At 47.7% G+C, this 20,739-nt stretch overlaps 7 protein-coding genes across 7 annotated transcripts; 2 read left to right on the top strand and 5 right to left on the bottom strand.

Annotated features, from left to right (window-relative positions):
* Positions 1 to 216: 216 nt before the first annotated feature.
* Positions 217 to 1,737, bottom strand: FTJAE_11686 (major facilitator superfamily transporter; the record flags this gene model as incomplete). Its single annotated transcript, XM_037344654.1, has 5 exons — positions 217 to 716; positions 767 to 953; positions 1,000 to 1,401; positions 1,445 to 1,459; positions 1,504 to 1,737. The coding sequence occupies 5 exons, from the start codon at positions 1,735 to 1,737 to the stop codon at positions 217 to 219; spliced, it is 1,338 nt and encodes a 445-aa protein (XP_037201273.1).
* Positions 1,738 to 2,971: 1,234 nt separating this feature from the next.
* On the bottom strand, positions 2,972 to 3,280 carry FTJAE_11685 (uncharacterized protein; the record flags this gene model as incomplete). The annotated part of the gene is made up of 1 exon (XM_037344653.1): positions 2,972 to 3,280. The coding sequence occupies one exon, from the start codon at positions 3,278 to 3,280 to the stop codon at positions 2,972 to 2,974; it is 309 nt and encodes a 102-aa protein (XP_037201272.1).
* A 1,088-nt stretch (positions 3,281 to 4,368) lies between these two features.
* Positions 4,369 to 5,988, top strand: FTJAE_11684 (uncharacterized protein; the record flags this gene model as incomplete). The annotated part of the gene is made up of 3 exons (XM_037344652.1): positions 4,369 to 4,876; positions 5,150 to 5,797; positions 5,849 to 5,988. The coding sequence occupies 3 exons, from the start codon at positions 4,369 to 4,371 to the stop codon at positions 5,986 to 5,988; spliced, it is 1,296 nt and encodes a 431-aa protein (XP_037201271.1).
* A 4,087-nt stretch (positions 5,989 to 10,075) lies between these two features.
* On the bottom strand, positions 10,076 to 11,492 carry FTJAE_11683 (transcription regulatory SNF2; the record flags this gene model as incomplete). Its single annotated transcript, XM_037344651.1, has 4 exons — positions 10,076 to 10,091; positions 10,139 to 10,731; positions 10,777 to 11,180; positions 11,234 to 11,492. 4 exons carry the CDS (start codon positions 11,490 to 11,492, stop codon positions 10,076 to 10,078), a joined length of 1,272 nt encoding a protein of 423 aa, XP_037201270.1.
* Positions 11,493 to 12,122: 630 nt separating this feature from the next.
* On the bottom strand, positions 12,123 to 15,447 carry FTJAE_11682 (uncharacterized protein; the record flags this gene model as incomplete). The annotated part of the gene is made up of 5 exons (XM_037344650.1): positions 12,123 to 12,957; positions 13,012 to 13,959; positions 14,050 to 14,369; positions 14,423 to 14,808; positions 14,871 to 15,447. 5 exons carry the CDS (start codon positions 15,445 to 15,447, stop codon positions 12,123 to 12,125), a joined length of 3,066 nt encoding a protein of 1,021 aa, XP_037201269.1.
* A 2,002-nt stretch (positions 15,448 to 17,449) lies between these two features.
* On the top strand, positions 17,450 to 17,710 carry FTJAE_11681 (uncharacterized protein; the record flags this gene model as incomplete). Its single annotated transcript, XM_037344649.1, has 1 exon — positions 17,450 to 17,710. One exon carries the CDS (start codon positions 17,450 to 17,452, stop codon positions 17,708 to 17,710), a length of 261 nt encoding a protein of 86 aa, XP_037201268.1.
* A 1,888-nt stretch (positions 17,711 to 19,598) lies between these two features.
* Positions 19,599 to 20,573, bottom strand: FTJAE_11680 (uncharacterized protein; the record flags this gene model as incomplete). The annotated part of the gene is made up of 2 exons (XM_037344648.1): positions 19,599 to 20,166; positions 20,218 to 20,573. 2 exons carry the CDS (start codon positions 20,571 to 20,573, stop codon positions 19,599 to 19,601), a joined length of 924 nt encoding a protein of 307 aa, XP_037201267.1.
* Positions 20,574 to 20,739: the final 166 nt, after the last annotated feature.

Genomic DNA, 20,739 nt, shown 5'->3' with positions numbered 1-20,739 from the left:
GTAGTATTGGTGATATACTTTTACTGGTCACGTCTGGCTGAGAGCCTGAGATACATCTTCAACAAAGGACCATTCATCGACTGAGTCTTTACTATTCTTCCAACTAACCTAGCCTCGCATATACCTATCGCATCACTCCATTCATCATGATCAAGCAGCGAAACGGAGTTTCCTGTGTAGCCACCCAGCTGCAACAGTGTTGCCCGCTCTCGGCTCCTAATCCTTCTTCTTAATCCTAGGGAAGCTCAACCAAACACCAGCAACAACAGTAATCAACGCAAGAATGATAGGCTGCAAAACACCAACACCCTTATGGTTAGCGATAGCGCCGATGGCGAACGGGAACACCGTTCCGCCGGTACCACCAATCGCCATGGCAAATCCGATAGCCGACACGTGGATTTTAGCGGGTAGAAGTTTGGCTGTGACCATGACGGCTCCAGGGAATAGAGGGCCGAGGAAGAATCCGAGAAAAGCGACCGCAACGGCTGATACGATGAACTTAGGTACCAGCCAGAAAAGGAGTTGAAGGCCAATGCAAATGAGGAGATAGATCGTAAGACAGAGCCTCTCGCCGAATCGCTCGGTTACGAAGCCAAGACATGCGCGCCCGAGAGCCATACCGGCCCAGAAGCCAGTTCCTGAAGCACCTGAAGCATATGCTGAAGCTTTTCGGACGCGGAGCATGAAAGTGACGACCCATCCACCAAGACCGACTAGAAGAATGAGCATTCGAGTTTTCAAGATCACCACCAGGGAGACATACCTTCAACGCCCATGTATGCAAAGAAGAACAATGCACAAAGCCACGTAACTTTGGACTTGAGCGCCTCTCTTGTTCCAGCACCACTACCCTCCGCGTTATTCGCAGCATGCTCAGCCTGATAAACAGCACCAGTCTGCTGCCAAAACGAAACCGTCAAGCCAACCCACTCCACCACAGAAATACCAATCTAAACCATCAGCCACCGCAAACCATATCAAATCATGATGACTCACCATAACGTAATAAAACGTATACCAAGGCAACCCCGCCGAAACAACCATACTCGTCGCGATAAGCGGTGAAAACAGCGCGCCAAACGAATAAAAAGCGTGTAAGAAGCCCTGCACTGTATTCGCTTTATCCATAGCTCCAACCCAAGCGCAGAAACACGCGTCTGTGAGTCCGTTTCCGAAGCCGCTCATTATGTTGCACACGACAAGGACGGGGTAGGGCGGGTGCAGGGCGAGGGCGATGAAGGTTATTAGGTGGCAGATTGGCGCCACGATGGCGATGCCTCGTTGGCCGAATTTCATGTGGATGCGGGCGTTTGTGAATGCGGCGACGGAGTAGCCTGCGAAGGGGGTGAGGAAGATGAGGGAGATGATGGTGTAGCTTAGATCGTAGTATGTTTCGAGCTAAATTGTTAGAGGAGTGGTGAGATTGGGTTGATCAACGTACATATGGGATCAAAGCCTGCGATTGTTAGTAAAGTTGATGAATGGGACGGGGGAACATACGCCAACAGCTGCATCGTTCATACCAGCAATGATGAACGACAGAAACGCAAAAGCAAGCTTCGCTATATTTCCCCTGGGATAATTCCATCGTTGAACCTGCGCCGACGCATACGGCGGGGGAATATCATCTGGTGGGATAGAAGGTTGTTCTTCGAGTTCTTTACCGTGGACGTGACATCCTTCCAGAGTCGTGAGCTCAATGGGTTCTTGGGTCTGAGTCGCTGTGCTCGACATAATGAAGATGACAAGTTTAAAGAAGAAATAGGTGGGAGAGGTGAGATGGTGGAGGTTTTATGGGAGGGCGGGATCTGCAGTGCGGATAAATACCGCGAGTGCGTTGTAGAGCCTCAATAGGTAAGAGAGCCAGCGGAATGTCGATGTTGATGGTGGCATTGGATGCGGGGTGTTATGCTTATCTGGGGCGCTAGACTTGGTGGAGAAATATTCGGTAGGGAATGCGGGCCGTTTTCCGGGCTTGTTTTATCAAATGACCGCCAGAAGAACAGAAGAAGAAACTCGGTATATTCCCGTGAGTAACGCAAGACCCTTTTTGGATAAGAAGGCGTTTCTATAGTCACGCGGGATAGTCAGATCATCACGGAGCGCATTGACTGATTTGTTCACAGGGAATAGAGGCTAGTCCCTGTGGTGTCAACATAACAAAGAAAAAAGAAAAGTCAAATGGTTCTGCCGATTATTGCTCCCCAGAAAGGAAGAAGAAGGATCGGACCTTGTTCCGTTATCAACACAACGCAACATTTGTTCTAGAACGGCTCACACATTTTATCTTCAAGAGCTATCGAAGATGAGCATTACAAGCTGGTAGCTAAGTTTGAAGACTTAAAGCTTCGAATAGGATTATACAGTCAAGGAGTATAGTGTCAAAAGATGGTTCGATTCAAAGTAGTGCACAATGCTATATAAAGTTATCTCCTCGAAGAAGATTTCCTCTTTCGGCCATGAAAAATACTTTGATGTTTTAGAAGGCTATCCTCTCTGGTAAAGCTCGCTTCTGGACATTCGGAACAATAGTAACGCTTTCTATGCTCTTTCCGCTGGTGCGTTTCCAAATGCCTCGTCAGCTCTCTTTCCTGCAACATCTTCTCACAAAAATAACAAGGCCTGAAAGCTGTAGGAGTATTATGATGAGACCTGGGAGAGTAATCAGAAACTCTAATTTGTCACTTTCGCTACTGGTCACCTACTCTGTGTCGTACATTTGTCCTGAAGAGCCGTAGGTATGATCCAGGGAATCAAGCGCCATGCGAGCTCTGACAGCCTCTGTTGTTGCAATAGACAGGGGCTGGGAGGTTAGTTATTGTGCTAATGGTTCTGGGGCTTCTATACCGACTTGGTGCGTGATGGGCTCCTCATGATATGAAGCCATGTTATTGTATTGGCCAAGATCGAACGCAAAAGGCAGAGAATTTCGGATCTCGTAGGATGAGTTGGGTGGTATATTAGGTCTCTAATGAGCCGAAATATATCCTCCAGACACGCTATATGAGACAGCAGACTGCTCTTCAATAGGTGCCTCTGTGCTGAAGCTAGTCCCAGAAAGCGTCGGCATGAAGCCAGTAGCGAGGTAGCCGTGACTAAGGATGTTTCTTATGTCACGAAGCGCCTCTGTTTCATCCGGGGTTATTTCGATGTCGCAGTTGTCGAAGTCGAAAGTGGTTAAATTTGTATTTTCCGAGTCCTCATTTGCCCCCGCCATGGAGATGGTGGAATACGCAATGGGAGGAGATGACGGTACAGATTGTTCCACAGATGACATGGTAAAATGAAGTTACTATTGTAGAACAACCTGATAAAACTGAAAACCGATGACTAGATGAACCAAAGCAAGTGGTGTATCCAAAAAGCGAGTTAGTGGCTGTTATTATAAGTCCCTGAGCGCCATTCAAGCGTCAACGAGGACAAACTTTGGAGATGTCGAGGTCTTCGAAAACACCGTACCGACCATTTTGCCAAGGTTGATTGGTTAGTACGTCATATGTAAGTTGACAGCTAGCTAATGCGGACGGCCAGCTAATGCAGACGGCCAGCTAATGCGGACGGCCAGCTAATACAGGCGGCCAGCTAATGCAGGCGGCCAGCTAATGCAGACGGCCGACTATTTCAGCTTTGGTGATTCATCTTTTATCACTTCTGGCCGTAGAACATCGTCGTTGGTGGAATGTAACTTATCACTGATGTTTATCTGTGGCCCCCAAACCCCCTGAAAGTCAACTAACCGCAGTTGGTACCGAAGTGCGTAATCTAAGTGCTTATGATTTGTCTAACTTACTTCGCGCTCCATCCGCTACGACATTGAAGTTCACCGGTCGGCATTGTACAAGGGCTTTGAAATTAACATGGATGACCAGCGAATGATTTCAATTCAAAAGCTACAGGTCACCCTGCATTCTTATAGACTCAATAATATACAGGCTCCTCTCCACCCTGCATTTGCATTGCATTGAAACAATCACGGCTGCACTTGATTCGCCGAAGATGACACGACACGGGACAGTGATTGCAAGCGGCTTGAAATCTTACTAGTTGAGAGACTTTTACACATCTGCATTTCAGCCTCTGACGTTCCCCTAAGCATTTCGCAAAAGATAAGAAAGGGGCTTGTATGGAAAGAGGCAACAAATGGGGATTTGCGTAGAAATCTGTTGGATGAGAGCTAGACTCGAGAAATCTTCCAGAGGTCCACAAAGATATGTCATCAACTGGGATTTACTATATTAAGGAGGTCTACGACGTAAACCTAGCATACTCAGTACCAAGCGAATTCAGAACAATCCGTGAACCCTATCTACTTTGCTCTTCATATAAAATTTATCATCCCTTTATATATCATTTCATAACAACAAAATGAGCTCTTCCAACAACCAAGCATCCAAGGCTCTCAACAGCAAGCAGCAGAGACAGTACCAGTGTCTTTGCATTTTGCTTCAAGCTATCAACGAGACTTGCAAACTCAGGAGCGATATCAGATACTCCTCCGGAAAGAGTCACAACTATGCCCTCTTGACTGAATTTCAGAAGCTCACTTGTAAAATCGCACAAATTCTCGATAATGAGAAGGGTGGCGATTCTGCCACAGCGCTTATTGTTGCGAAGGGGCTGTGTGGACCAGACTACGTTTTTGCTTCAAACTCGAAGAAAGCACCTGAACTCGAAAGAGCAAAGTCGTTTCTCTCTGACCTCCTCGAGTACGTGGGAAGCAACCCTGATGAATTGACTCCCAAGGCACTGCAAAAGCAAGTCTTTGATCGTATTCTTGAGTTCAACTTTCTCAGATTCGATGCATACCTAAACGGACTGGGCACTGCTTTGCAGTCTTGCATCGATGACTGCGAGAGATCACAGGACCCTAACAGTAAGCTTATAAATGAATACAGACAGTTCTCTCATCTAACAAGGGCAGGGTTCAGCGATATGGCTCAGTTGCAAGCTATCAAACACAAGTCCCTTTTTCCTCGCGACATGACTTCTTCTACTAACTCCAAAAATAAATGTAAGAGACCAGCCCCACTACCTTCATCTCCCACATTTGCAAAAACACTAGGGACTAAACGAGACTTGAAAATAGTTTTCCGTGACTGCGAAGATCTTATCAAAGCTATAAATAATAGCCAAAATACCGGAATAGATAAAGTTTTCGACAAGCACATCGGTACTACCGAGTCAGCAATCTCGTATCAATGGAGTCAGCTGCGCCATCATCTTGGTCGTCTTCATTCACTCCGTCAAGCTTCCGAGGCCATAATCGATGCTTCCACAAAGTGGCCCTCGTTATTCAAAAACTTCACGGTCAACTACATTCCGTCATCTCGTCTCCAAAGGTTCACTCGCATCAACGGACTGCACGCTTCACAAACGGACATTATTCAGGGTGCTTTTCCAGGTCAAGACCTATCATATTACGAAGACGACATCGCGGAACTTCGCAGATACGGCCTGGATTTGTTCATCCAGGAGCAGGAGCTTAAGTTTCCATCGAAGACTCTGGTTCACTGCGAAGCGAATTTGCACAGTCATCTTATCACCGCTGGAAAAACCCGACCTTGCGACTTCTGGGACGATGTCATGTTTATTGCTACCAGCAAGCCTCCGTGTAGGCTCTGCTATTACTATTTTCAAGACGGTGACAATGACTTTCAAGTACAATCGTCCCATATGAACCTTTACCCTCGATGGCGGCTCCCCGACATTGTTGATTCCAACGATGAAGCAAGCATTCTGCATCGTGAGGAGTTGATAGAAGATATATTCGAGCATATGCAGGGCAGTATACTAAGTGTGTTACAAGAGAAATTCCCTCAGTGGAAACGAAATGATTCTCGTACAGACTCACGAGGCTGTACAGATATTCGAGAGGGTGCGGATAGCAGAACTCCAACTGGCGAACACTACATGCACCCCCCGGTCATGGATGATGACGGTTATGTGACGGACATTTGCACTGATACTTTTGGTCTTGCTCATTGAGCCCTTTTTATTACTAGTTATATTTCAATATGCGACTGGACCTCGAAGCTTTTGTCGCTACTGTTTTGTTCTGGCATCACTTTCCATACGAAATTATTGATACCAGTAGTTTGCACTCCCGCGGATCTGAGCTTGTGATAGCAACATCCTTCGGCAACTATAAATGACATCAAATATCAATAATTAAATCAGCTCATCGTAAAAACCCAGACCGGGCGCGGAAGCTTAGGCTTAGGCATAGGCATAGGCATAAAGGAGGCCCAGTTGCGTCTTTCGATACCAGATTATCTCAAATGATTTACGAAATCTCTTCGGACCATTGTGGAATCAATCTACCAACGCGCGCATATATTCCGAGATCAAGGGCGGTTTCATAGGCATACTTGTTTTTCATAAGGCCTCTCTTGAGTTAAGTAGTATTATAAGCCAGTATCCCAGAAATCGTGTTCACTAGAGCAAGATGGAAACTGAAGAGATTAAGTATAAAGGTAGGCTTAAGCTTTAATCTAGTGTAAAGCTTTATCTAATTATTATAGGCTTTTTCTACTTTACTCTCAGTAGGTTTTTAAAAGAAGCTCTTGCTACTACTGGTAAGTTTACTTACTAAAGTAAAATAGCCTAGGTTGCCAAGAGCTAGAAGCCTGGAGACGCTCTGACACTGGCTCACGTTGACCTAAGTTTCCGCGATCGAGGATCACGTTGCCTTGTACAACTGCGTCAAGGATCATTTCAGGCTCCAGTTGTGAGTTATTTATGGATTTATAAAAGGCTGAAGAGTGGCGCCTCATTATTAGAAGTATAGAGGTCACTGGGGGAGGAATGATACAGCTGTTATGGTTGAGTTGGCGCGGGCTTGTGGGTCCTTTGTATTTTGAGTGAGACTAAGTCTGCATCAAGTCAGTCTTGGCTATCCCACTCCCTCCTCAATGTTCTGATATGTCTTACCTGAATGTCAAGTTAGACTAGGAAAACGTGATTCAAGTGTGTTGAGAACCAAAAATAAGTGCACCAGCTGCTCGAAGAATTGAAACAACATGTGAGTCGGCACTTGGTTGGTGTCCGTCGTAGATGCGAGAGCCATACTCTGTAGGCATATCTAACGAGAGTGAGTTTATGTCACCAAATATCACATGCGAGGAATGACTTTCGTGGCCATGGTATCCTTGATTCCGACAGCGAGCCCATGTAAAGGACCTCTTTCCGCAATGGGAACATTGTCCAGAAGTCGAGCTTGGCTCAGTACGAGCTCGGGATCTTGTTCTCCGTTAGCCATTTGATTGAGATGCAGGTGGGTTTCCTCCATTTCGCTCAGGGACTTACTAAGATGCGCCCATGCTTTGATAGTGTGATCTCTCTCCTAGATACGACCTAGGAGCGATTGGGCATACGCCTCCACTGAGATGGTGTCTTTCTTGAGAAGCTCAAGCGCCTGCGTTGCAGTCCATTCATAAGATGGTGAGTTCATTGCTGGGACGAGATGTAAATAGTAAGTCGGATGAGGATATGTTAAGATGTAGATGAGATTTGTGCGAGATTTGAGAAGTTTTGTGTTTTGCTTTATGACGTTGGAGAGAAGAATGAGATGGACAAAGGCGCATCGTTTAAATAACCGGAACTGTGCGTTGAGTCAGCGATACGACTACCTCATTAACTGTCTTGCTTTCATGTAATCAGATAATACACGCGCGTTCGGTGCGGAACTGGACAAGTGATATCGTTTTGGGCCAGCCTTGGATCAGGGTGAGTATGGAACTCTGAATGTCATCCTACCAAGAAGCTCAAGGTTAGTGAACGTTGCGTAAGTAGGCACTGAAGTTCTGGGACACGTCGCAAAGTGTCAGAGGAGAGTAATGTCGTTTAAAATCACATCCAGAAGATAGGCTTTCGCTGGAGGGTAACAGTGATAAGCTTTAAGAAATAACCTGTCGGCTCGAAGATGTGTTTATTCAAGCAATAACTTTCAACAAAGCCATACTGTACTTTTTATGGTTCAGCCACAAAGTTAAATATCAGAACAGGTCTTAAGCCCTAGGGTATAATATTTAATCCTCTGAACGTCCTATCCCCATCTCTCCATATTGCCTTGATTCCAACCACTTCTCCAAGATGGTAAGAAACAGCCTTCGAACCAAGCATCAGCAGCGCTAACAATCAACTGAACAGAAGCTCCTCCTGGACACAATATCAGGCATCCTCTCACTGTCAAGCCTCGGCAAATCAAAAGGCTGGACCTGCGCACAAGCCAGCGGCGCAACGAACCAAGATCTCCAAAACGCCGTCGACAATTTCAGCGTCGTCTTCACCCCCAATGCCCTAGCCGTCCAACCGAAACACTGCTACTTGTCGATCTGTGGCCAACACTACTTCAGTTTGTGTAATTACGGAGTCACTGGTTCTACTGAACCTGTTGGGCAGAGAATATGGGCTAAGGAATGGGGTCTTCCGGGAGGGAACGGGACGCAGTGTCGTGGGAACTTTGGGGATACGGTTAATTATGATTGGTATCAGTTTGGGTTGGTGGATGAGCTGGAGGAGGTTTGGATGGATTCGGAGTATGTGCAGGTGAGGATGTGTAATGGGTCGATTGCGGATGGGGCTGGGTCGAGTGTAGCCTAATACGGTGGTATGAAGATTGAGGTGTTGGTGCTGTTGGGATGTTTTCTGAGTGGGAGGACATTTGCCGCGCATTTAATTGCGGGTGGATGTGACAGAGAGTCGTTCAGCCACGAGACATCAGTTTGTAATGCATGATACTGGATCACTTTGAACATGCATCAGGCTCAAAATCTCTCTGGTGGATTGATTGGGTTATGCCATGTAGATGCGGCCACTGTAAATCACTGTGTGCTGGTGCACAACACTGCTAGAATCACCGCGCAGCAAGGCAAGCTATCGTATGCAAGCGCCAGCTTATGATAAGATACAAAGAAAACGGCGCAGCTCTTCATGACCCACTCGCTCTTGTTGACTTTACGTTTCATCTATCTAGGCCTGGGCAAGAAAACATGAGACTTGGAAGAGGATGCCAAGTAAAGACTACCCTAGACTGGGACTAAATTACCCCCGTCTCTTTCTTACTTAGGATCAATGTCTCAAGCTTCCTTGCCTCCTTCTGTCCTGTAAGGGATGACGTGGTCAATCCCAGTCTTTCTTTCCCTTTCACACCCGAGATCAAGTGCAAGACCAGGCACCTTCACCATTCAGTTTGAAACCACCAATAGATTTCTTGTTCTTCTCCTTCTTCTTGTTCTTCTTCTTCTTCTTCTACACATTTCTTCTTCTTGCAACAGTCTTCTTCATCCCGTAACAGACTTCTTCATCTTCTTCTTACACACATTTCTTACACTCGCAGCAATGGCGGCGCAAGTCCAGCATGACCCAAATCTCACAGACGGCATCGAACTTCTTTTTGACGCGTATACCCAAGTTTTAGACAACAAGATGCGAGCGGTTGTTGTAGACGTGGTCTCTCCGTTCAAGGCCGAATCAGAAATGAGTGTTGGTTGTTGTCAGGGAGGACGAGACCGCAATGCAAGTCATTACAACGCCGTCACGGAGAAAGATGCTAACAGACTAATAGCAAATTAAACTGCATGATGTTCGACCATCAAGTCAGTCTTGGCTGGCCCATCCCCTCTCCAACGTTCCAATAAGTGCTTTTGTCTTCCATTTGATCACATCATCAACTTTCTCCAGATACCGTATGGTATGTGTCTGCACACAAGGATTTCTTATGCAGTATCCACCTGCAAGCAAACTCACATCAGCAACCATCTTCACGTTTGGACTGAGCATCAAACCTACAGAGCGAAAGCATGTGTGCGGGTAGGTAGAATGCGTTTGCCACATGAGAATTGGACAAGGCGAGACCCATCAGCATGCAGAGGTACGAGGATATGTTCACCTCAGATTCTTGTCTGCTGTAATTGTCTGTTGTCTGTTTGCTGTCGCACAAGCACAACACCGCCTTGGCTGCGTAGTAATGCTGCATCGCCACCACTCGAGCAAGTTAGCAAACCGTAAGGTCAAAGGGAACAGGTACTCACCAGGCACCGACGCAGCAAAGCAAATGACTGGAAACGGCCTGTCACTTGAAATGTCCGCTGCCTTGTGAAATATTGGCTTGAATGAAACCGGTCTTGCATCATACCATTCCTCGATCTCCCCCTCGGCTGCTCCCCACTCCCCAACCGGACTGTCCATTGGGAGAAATAGTCTCATGAGCTTGGCAAAGTTATAAACCGCCCTGTTCGCATACGCCGAATCATCAGATCTCCGAAACACCGTCGATCTCTCAAAATTCTCAAGACATATCTCCAGCGGTTCCCTGCGCACAACATACACATAAATAGCTTGACGCAGATGAACCCAACTCGCCGCTTCCGCTAATCCACCTTGCATAACAAACCTCGCGATGACTTCATGATTCAACAAGTTCTGCGTTCCACTGAGATGATGATAGTAAGAATCCGTCTCATTATCATTCTCCTCATACAAGCGCGCGATCACTACGGCAGTGAGGAGCGTTGAATCCCAGGTCTCAGGCGGTTGAGCGAAAGCTTCGATGAGGAGTTTTATGCACTTGTTGTGATAGAATGTGCTTTCGATGTCGGAGGAGGTGTTGGTGCAGCGGGAGTCGTAGCGGCTTGCGAGGGCGAGGAGACCGTTCATTATCATTGGTTGGTGGAGGGCGAGACGGGGGACTTCGAGGGCGAAATGGCGGGCGTCGTCGCATGCGTCCGACTTGGGCGGTTAGAGGTTGAGGTTACTGGAGATGGGGATTCTTACAAGAGGTGCGAGTTTGTGGATGTAGGTCATGAAGAGAAAGGCTTCTCGTTCTGTCAACTCAAAGGGATCCTGACTGTGAACTTGTAAGGTCAAGTCTTGGGTAGTGACATGTGGCGAAGACCCTTGCGGGTCGAGAATAAAGGGGATGGATGCTCGTGGGAGTGATGGAGTCTCTGCTTGATATGCTGGGGTCATGTTCTGATCAATTGGGGAGTCGGTGATGAGATTTGAGGGCGACTCCCAATAGCTGAACACCTCTTCCGCTTGGGACTGGATGGTGTCGTCTATCGATATTTCCATCATCCCTTCTGATATCGGCTGTGTCACTGACTCATTCGCCTCCGGTCTCGCGTCCGCTTCCTCGGGTACCTTGCCATCAATCCCTCGGGGTGTCGTGAAAGAAACTACCACCAGTCAACATGACTCTACACAAAAGATCTCATCGCTAGATACGTACTCTTTTGGGGAACCTTTGCCCACTTCCGCCCAGATTCCTTCTGTGTTTCTGAGTGAGTGTGTTTGAACCGAATGTCATTCTCAAAGCGACATTCCTGCCCCGACTCTAGACACGTGCCGCATTGAGAGGCTCCAGGCTGAGTGACGCATTTTCTGTGTCGGCGGCGACATGCGGTGCAGCATTTTACTCGCTTCATGATGCTGTGCAGCTGTTGCTGGGATATTGTAAGAGGTGGAATTGAATCTGGGGTTGATGACATGGGGAGGAGTTGATAGCGGGGAACCGCTAGCGGCATGCGCTAAAGCCGCTATAGAAATTTGAGTTCAGGCTACTGTGATTGGTGACTGTGGGGAGCTATAGGGTGGTCAGTTTCCCAGGAGCATTGTACGCAAATGAGTTGGGAGCATCACACATGCTGAGACTATGACTACAAACGGTTGCAGAGTGAGCTCGCCCAACGAGCAAGACCGCAAGTTTGGCAAATATTGAATCTTTACTTTATGGTTCTACAAAGCAGCTGTACCGTTGCGTGAGAGATCCTCCGTCTCGAGGCATCCGGTTTTATAGTGCTATTCCTCGCACCCATTACGCTTCTTCTCTGGGCGCCCACAAAAAACGAAAATTACGAACACTGTTGCATTAAAGAATTAGGTCAGGCGATGAGAATCACACAGTATTAACTTTTATGCTGAAACTATCAGCCCAGAAACTCCCGAATCCCAGATTGACAATATAGAACCCAGCCCTCCCGGCCTTGTGTCCACAGAGCCCTATTGTAGACGGCTCAATTCTCAATTGCCGCTTCTATTTTCGTGATGGAAACTATTTGGTTCCATAGTTCCACGCAAATCTGTACCAAAACTTATCCTCCCCGTTCTGGAGTTCCCCCTCAAATTCGCCTATCCCGCTCAATCCTCAAGCGAGGCCCATCATCCTTCAAGTTCGACAGAATCTCGGCGGCTTGTCTGAACTCCTGGCGTAGATGAAGATCCCCATCTGCACTGACTGCAACGTAGCCGGGCTTGAGAGGATTGCGCGAGTCCAAAATGACTCCGTCCTCTAGTTCGGGAGAGTTTCCTTCAATCATATCCAGAGTCAATTCGCCTTGCTCCGGGCTCCAGCGACGAGCAATAAGAGGCAGGGGCTTTAGGCAAACCTCCTTGAAATGTCCCGGATTCTGCAAGAGATAGGTGGCCAACGCGGAGTAGAAGTGGCCCTCTCGAGCTACCAAGGGATGCTCCTGTTCAGCCCAGGTCACTCGAGTCCGGGGGTACCGGTTGCTGTCTTGCCCAAGATATCGTTTGATCAACTCAAACGCGCAAATGACCCGATGTTCTCCTTGAATTTCGTCTGGAATTTCTCCCTCAGCGGCAAGGATATCAGCATACTTCGACACCATCCATGTTTCGTCCCAACCATCGAACGAGTTCTCCATATAGAGAACGTCCCAGTGGACTTCGCGCTCCTGTCCTAATCTCCAAAGGCGGCCGAACCCATGAAGCATGGTGGGGATGTTGTCGGGGTATTCCACGACGATTCCATGATGGCAGGCTCCTTGGAGGTTCATACCGAATCCACCAAGTTCAAAGGAGACGACCAGGGCGTCGAACTTTTCATCTGGGTCGTTGAACTTACGAACCATTTGAGCGCGCTCATGAGGCTTGTTTGAACTTCTGATGTTTAGAGTTGTCACACAAACGCTAGTGAGTAAGGCTGCCACGATCCTATAACAATGTTAGTCACAATGGCTTGATTTTCAGAGGTCTGATGAAACTCACAAGGAGGTCGAAGGATTATCAACAAAGACTAGAACGCGATGTCCATCTTCCTTTAATTCCAGAACACGTTTGACTGTCCAACAGAGCTTGGGACTTCGTGCACAGATTGTCTTCACGATGTCTTGACGATACTCAGGGAACTCGACATTTTGATCTTGATGCATCTCACTGAGATACCATAGGAGGCCGCCCACTCCATCTTTCGCTAGGATTTTGTCGATCTTCTCGGGGTCCTTAGTCTCGATGGTGGCTGTGTTTGCTTCGGGGAGGTTGAGCGACGTCAATCTGTCCAAACAAGGCTGGTTCTTCATCACTTTTTGACCAATTGGAGAATTGAGGGCGGATGGCGAGTATTTATTATCCTCTCCACTGGGTTTCTGCGTTAGGGGATAGGATTCGACGTTGGTAGTGGACAAAGCCAGCGTTCGGACGATGGCAGAATTTGGCCACATATGCTGTGCTTTGTCAAAGGTACCATGCCCAATGTCTTTACCCTTGTCCCGACTGTTATTAAACAGTTTTGGGTAATGCTTCTTTATGATTCTGTACAAATCGTTCTGATCTTCGTCGTTATAGGGTTGAACGTTGACAGTTCTGATGTGCATGCGAGGAATACCTTCGCTTGGTACCACGGTCGTTCCGTCAGGCATGGCCGTGTGTGACAACATTCCGCGGCGAAGACAGAACATTTCCAAAAGAGGCCGAATAGCCTCTCGTGCGACTTCAGGCTTCTTAGACTTCATGTCTTCACGGAACTCCTGAAAGAGGTCCGGGTTCATCAGGAACAAGGGACCCTTCTTTTCCTGGATATACGTGATGTACTCTTCCCTCATGCGGCGATCACGGAAAGTCGCCTTCCCAAGTGTTGAGCGTTCCGGTTGGATGATATGGTCTAAAGTGAGACCCTTGTACTCGTCACCGTTTTGGAGAGCTTGCCAAGCTTTCTTCCTGTAGTACAGCGGTGCGCGGAAACGACGATATCCGGGGCCGTAAACGAACGGCCACTGTCTTCTCCACAGCAAGGTGACATACCCCTACATGTCATCTTGGTGGTTTAGAAGTGGTGTCGCTGAAGCTATAAGGGTCGCCTCATGCTCCAACTCGGTGATCAACTGGTGTGTTTCGGTGCGAGGTCCCCGAATGGCGTATACATCATCACAGATGATCCAGTTGTAGCTTTGACCCTTGATAGAGAACTTGAGCTCTTCATTTTCAACGTTTGGGCGTTTCTTTCGCTTTGACTTGAGAAGTTGTTGCAATTGTGTCTGGTTGGCGGCTTTTTGCTTTTTCATTTCCTCCCGGTCAATCATGCGTTCCAAGGCCGTATTGTACGGAATGATGGCGATGTTGAGAAGGGTCTGTCACATGATCGTTAGTGAAAACGCATTAATCTGCAGATATTGTCACTCACATCGATGTCTCGGTGCGACGCGGCATTCTCATCTACCCAGGATTGCAGACCATCTTTTTCATTCATGGTATGCTCTTCCGCCGACTCATCAACAGCCTGGGCCTTTGTTCCATGGCAGATCTGGATTTCGAAGAATTTCGGAAACCAGCTTGACCATTCTCGAAATGTCTGGTAAGCGAGATTGTGGGGACAGAGGATGATGCTTGGCTTGAACCATCTCATATCATCTCGCGGTCTGAAGGTTCCCGCCTCAACCTCTGCCTTTACTCGGTGATAGTGCATAGCAAGCGCGAGGCCGATTTGAACAGTCTTTCCAGTTCCACACTCATCCGCCAGGAGTGCAGCACGGAGTGGCGAGTCCAGAGTGTTCGAGATCCAGTTGGCCCCTGTCACAACCGTTGTTAGTAATGAACCTCCAACCTCGGGATTAATGCCGCGTAAAACTTACCAGAAATCTGATGGGCTTTCACTTTCTGTCGGTCCGTCGTGACTTCCGGAATTGTCACACCATCTCTCCAATCAATACCATTCGTTTCAACTCTCATTGTGCGACAAATTGCTTCCAGATCCTGCTGGTATGGTTCCATTGTCTTCAGGAGTTGTGTATGGCTACCACTAGCAATCTGATCGCCAGCTCTGGCATTGGCATGAGTTGCTAGCCACACTTTGAGCTCTTGCATCGCAGCTTGGGGGATGGGTGGAAACCAAGAAGGAAGTCGAATGCTGGAAGGATGTTTTGGGACATTTTGAGAAGTAGGCGCAACGCTTGGGGCTCCTGGGGCTTCACTGGCGACAGAGACTCCGGTAGTCTCATTCTCATTGCCCAGCTGCTCGTTGTCGCTGCTAGGTTCTGCGGAATCGTGAGAAGTCTTGAGGCGCTTTGAAGGATCATCGTTTGTTGGTGATGCGCTGCGCTTCTTTCCAGTTGGGTCCTCAGATACGCCAGCTTTTTGGCTAGCATCCTCAGGAGTGAGGTCTGGATCAGATGTCGGCTCACTATGGTGTGAGGGAGGATCAGTATCCATGGCGGAAAAATTGTAGGCTTTCTGAAAAGATCCAGCCAAATGAACTGTGAAAGCCAGCTGAGAGAGCGACAGCGGTGACCCGCAAATTTAATACCGTTACCGAGATCGGTTGAAGACAGGGAAGCCAGGGCGCTTGTGGGGTAGAGATGAGAAGAGAAGAAGAGCAGGTTACAGTTGAGGGAGCTGCTTTATAGGCAGAAAGGGGTCACGTGATTGCAGGTAGTGAATGAAAAGGGCTCCAGTGACTGCACTGCACGCAGGTGGTGAAGTGGAAGGCAGCTATTATCGCGGGGTACCGCTAACGGAACTTCTTACTGCCGATAGACCGAAAGCCAGAGTCGTTGGAGATATAGAGACCTTCGAGGTTCAATCCTGAGGTTGATTCTCTCAAACGCTCATCCTACAATCAAGCTTGGACGAGGCTCAACAGAGTCAAAGCTGAGCTCAGAGGCTTCGATCATCGACAGAACCTTATGCAAGTGGAGAGATTCTATAGCTGTTCTTCCGTCTGCATTGCTATCGCGCTATGGCAAGAATCACTGGGCCCATTCCAAGCTGGAGGGACTCTGTGAGTGGAGGCACACTAGCCCTTGCCCAGTCTCTAGGCAACTCAGCACATTGAATGATGCATATTAATTACTGAGTCTGTTAGAGTGAATGTGCTGACCCTAAAAGGAACCAATCAGCTCTGCAGGGTCATAACTTTGACGCACTGCCATGCACCGACAGAAGCGCATAACAGCACCACTTTCAACTAGAGCATATTCTCGATCATCGAGAACACATAGATAACCTATATCAACTCCTGGTATTCACATAAATTCTCAAAAGGCACAACAACTTCGCTACAGGAATGATAAGACAAGGGTCAAGATAGGTCAAATTGGAATCACTCTGTCCATGACCGACAGCAATGGCTATTCTCGTGATTGCAGATTCATTCCACACTCTAGATCAACGCCCGTTCCCGATGATAGACGGAAACACAAGATCAATTGCGCATACCTGAGTTTGCTTCCGCGAAATTGAGGGCGAGGCTTGATAGAAAGCATATTTATGCCAACTTCCGACATCGACAGCACTACGGCCTACTTTCCGGAAAGACTCCTCGGTTGAAAATATTCCTCTGCAGTGTGGGTAATTGGAATCTCTCATTCACATGCCACAGACTTCGATGGACCAATCAATGATATCGTCCGGGGGGTGAGGTCGAAAACTCACTCTGTGGCCTGTGGTACAGTGGAGCTCTCAGAGGTAACAAAACAGACTTGCACGGCCACTGCAGGGCAGTGTCGTCCATGGAAGACGAAGGCCAGCTTCTCAGCAGATCTGACTCGGACTGATCCCTCGCAAGCCCCCTAATTCGAATTCGGTTATATCATGTCTGATCTCGGATGATACCAATGCAGACAAGGAACATTCGATCAACCCAAGAATCCTGACTCTCAATACATAATAACAGCCAATCTTTCTTCCAAGTGTGTCATAGATAGTTAGAAATGTATATGTTACAGCTCTTCATCGACGACCGGGAGCTTATGCCGATTTCGACCTTATCTATCTGGTCCAAAAAACATTGGAAACTACCAACAGGGACTGAGTGCCGTAGAGCCACGAGTCTGTATCCAACCAGTTGCTGCCACTGGCAAAATTATTTAAGCCCTGGATCGTGCCTGAGGCTGAAGGCCTTTGAGCTAAATGGAACACATCCCTTGAACTGTCAATTTCACTGAACAACGGCATTCAAAATCTTGAACAAGCCAATGTGGACAAAGAACAAACGCACACAAAGGTACCAGTGCCATTCAGCTTACAGCCAAATAACTCACTAGAAGATACAACTAACACCCGTGTCTGGTAGAGCTGAAGACGGCAACTTGTCTCTTTAATCCCACGTCCTGATCCTGACTAACCTCGATCCGACCCAACACATCTCAACTCACAAAGATAACCAAGACAAAAATCACCACAACTAAAGTACGCCAATTCCAGGCAATTCAAAATGCCTCGCACTTCTGAAGAACACCCAACCCTTTCACGAAATGACCCACAAGCGATGTCTTCCGATTTCCTCTACGAAGTCAATGAGCGCCTTATCGAATGGCTAAAGCAAGACGCAACAAACTATGACAAAGAACCGTCTGAATATGTAACGTTCTATGAAGAAGAAGAAGAACCGGAACATAAGTCATATAACCGTTTTGGACGAATGGCTCGTCGCCTGAAGAAGTGGTTCACGGACCATTACCATCACGAGGTCTAAAGGCTTCGAGACTTCACGGTGTGCAAAGCATGAGGCTATTTACTTATGGTTTCTCTTGGTTCTTGGAGTAAGTGAGAGCGAAGCATTTGAAGATGTCTTGCGCAAACTCAAGCACATTTCATATTGTCGAAACGAGTCTATTAGCGATGGCGTCGGTTTCTTCCCCCCGACTCAATTATGTCCTTTTCCTCTATTCTGATACCCTTCGTGCACGGCTGTGTTTCACAATTTTTCGGTGTTCTCTTTCTGTTCTACATGTGTGGTTTTGTGGTCTCTGAGTTACCATACTCTATGGTGTTTCTAGAGTACCGTGAGGTCCGGCGCAAAAAGGAAAGAAAATGGCATGTATTATGGCGCATGAAGATCAGTTAGATGAATTAATATTAATAAGAAGTCCTTTCATAAGCCGTCTTCAAGATCTATTTCATTGTGATTATTGTCCTTTCAACAACAGAGCGCTGGTATAGGGCTTAGCACCTCCGCAAGGTCCCTCGACGCTTCGGTTCTGCCCGATCACCCTGATACCAAGTTTCTGTACGTGCTGGAGCTGTAACTGTAGAGACACGGCGACCAAGCGCCGAGGAATCTGGTGTTGGATATGAGCCAGTTCCGCTTTCCGAAGGACCCCAAGAACCACTTGAAGACCTTACCGCAACTGAGTGGCTTCGACCAAACGCGGGAGGATAAGAATTATCCAATTGTGTGCTTGAGCTTTCCGGTAGGCTCAGGAGAGGCTGTGCTGTTGGTGGCCTGACACTCTGAGAGTGCTGATCTCTCCATGATGGTCGTCTTTGGGGAAGTGCCGACGACATGTCCAGCAAAGGAGGCGGTGTAACACCCGATTGAGCACAATACATAGAGTCGGCCCGGACAGAAGATACGCTCGGCGTTCTTCTTGGTCCATATCGACTTGAACAGCTCGCTGCTCTATGTATTTCGCCTGTTGTTCCTGGGCTGTCGTATGAAGGGCGGTGACCTCTGCTTTCGGACTCAGCCAGAGATCCCAAAAGTCCACTGGTGAATGGACAATTGTTTTGTTCAGTGACCCGTGATCTGGCTTCCATCTGCTGTTTGAGCAGATCATATCTTTCCCCAAGCAGCCCTGCAGGGCTGAATGGCTCAGAAGGTGAATGTCGGTCATTTTCGTTATAGGGATTTTGCGAAGAAGGATTAGGTCTTTGGAGCGAAGAGGATCGACCATACGTGTCATGGCGGTTGCTTTCCATCTTGACGAATTTGGGATGAAGCAATCAATGTAGAAATTGTCATAGGGTTTGCAATTGAGGTTTTGATGGAAACTTTTGATCAGTCTCCAGCAGGGCAGGAAATCGACATAATATGTTACCGGTCCAAAGACCGATGATCTTAGAAATCTACGATCTGAGAATCTTGATACTGCATTCTCACCGACCATCCATTCCTTCACGGCGCATGTAGCATAGCCACTATGAAAGACATGCCAAAGTAAGCCAAAATCCCCAAACCTCCCTCAGGCTGGTTTAATAAATGTGATAAGACACATCGCGTGAGTCCAGTCATCCAATCAGAAGCTGTGACAGTTGACTGCAACCCTGCCCCTTCGGTCAAAATTGACCGCGTCCACCATCAAAATGTCAGCACAGCCCCGATCTTCAACGAGGCTGCGCCACCACGTTCCATTGAAGGACCATGAATGTAATCGTCATGCAACTGATTTGGATGCTCCGAATGGCCTCGCGGGATTCCGTGACTGGGTTACTGGAGCAGTTGGTAGGTTGTGGTTTTATCATGGACTAAGATAGATATCGCTTCGCTTCTAATAGTCTGCCAAATTAAGGTGTCTGCAGAGTGGCAGTGCAAAACGACCCAAACACCAAACACTAAAGACAATATACCTTAAGATTAATGATTATTCCGACTTTCCTCCCTTCGATACTTGCAATTCCACTGGCATCTGATTTTGACCCTCTTCGTTCGCCGCAGGCCCTTGCGCAGCAACTATCCTCTTCCTCTTCCTTCTCCGATGTATACAACATCCAATACAAGCGATAATTCCCAGCCCAGCCACAATCCCAAACGCAATTCCTACCCAGACAAGCTTCTCTAATCCCACCAAACCAGAATCGTTTGGTGACGGGGGAGCTGGAGTAACTGTTTCTGCAGGCCGTGGCCAAGGTCCACCTGTATACGGATCATCACAGTCAGGAACACAAGTGGTTCCGCCTGAGTTGATCTGATAGGATACGGTGACTGCTGATGCGAGGAGGAGGTCTTTCTCGGGTTCGAACTTTATCGTTGTTGAGACTCGGATATCTGTTTGTAAAGAGCTTGCGGAGGAGAGGTCGAACGCTGTTAGAGTCAAGGGTGAAGTGCCTGATGGTTTGAGATTGGATGCAACGCAGAAATTATCGTATGGCGTTCCTGAACCGCCGTCTTTGGCTGTCAGAGTCGGGTTTCTCCATTCAAAGTCGTATGCTCTGTGATTTTAGTCAGTTCACTACATGAATTAATCGTAAGGGTTGACTAACTCCAAGCAACACAATACCTGCCGTGATGTGGTGGCATAACGTGTGTAGTCTACAGTATGGGCAGGGGTATATCCAACAGGACACTCCGTCGCTGGGTGCCTCCAGCCTGGACCACAAAAGCCATTCAATCCAAGGCCAAGAGCTCCGGTCGTGCGAGGGTAATCTGTGTAGCCCAGCCAGAGGTAGTTACACGTCCGCGTTGTTCGGTAGCGCCGCTCCTCCGTGCCACTATAGCACTCCGTTTCCAAGTTCCATATGCTCTTCGTGTCAAGACATTCTGGCGCGGGTGTGAAACGCGGTAAAGTCCATGTCGGGTTTGGAGTAGTCGGGAAAGTCGTTGTGAAGGTCTCAGTCATTTTCGTATAAAGCATGTCTATTTGAGATGCAAGTTGCAAGAAAAGAATGTCGGACTTTGGGCTTGTTTTATGCCCATGGTTTGAGAATCAGCCTAAGTGTAGGCAGACAGGGCTGCAGGGATGTCACGCCACTATCCTGCATGAAGGATTCAAGGCTGTGCTTCAT

Source organism: Fusarium tjaetaba (genome assembly GCF_013396195.1).
Source record: "Fusarium tjaetaba strain NRRL 66243 chromosome Unknown NRRL66243_c0000298, whole genome shotgun sequence".
Lineage (NCBI taxonomy): Eukaryota > Fungi > Ascomycota > Sordariomycetes > Hypocreales > Nectriaceae > Fusarium > Fusarium tjaetaba.
Note: the sequence above shows the minus strand (reverse complement) of the source record. Positions and strands in the feature narration are given on the sequence as shown.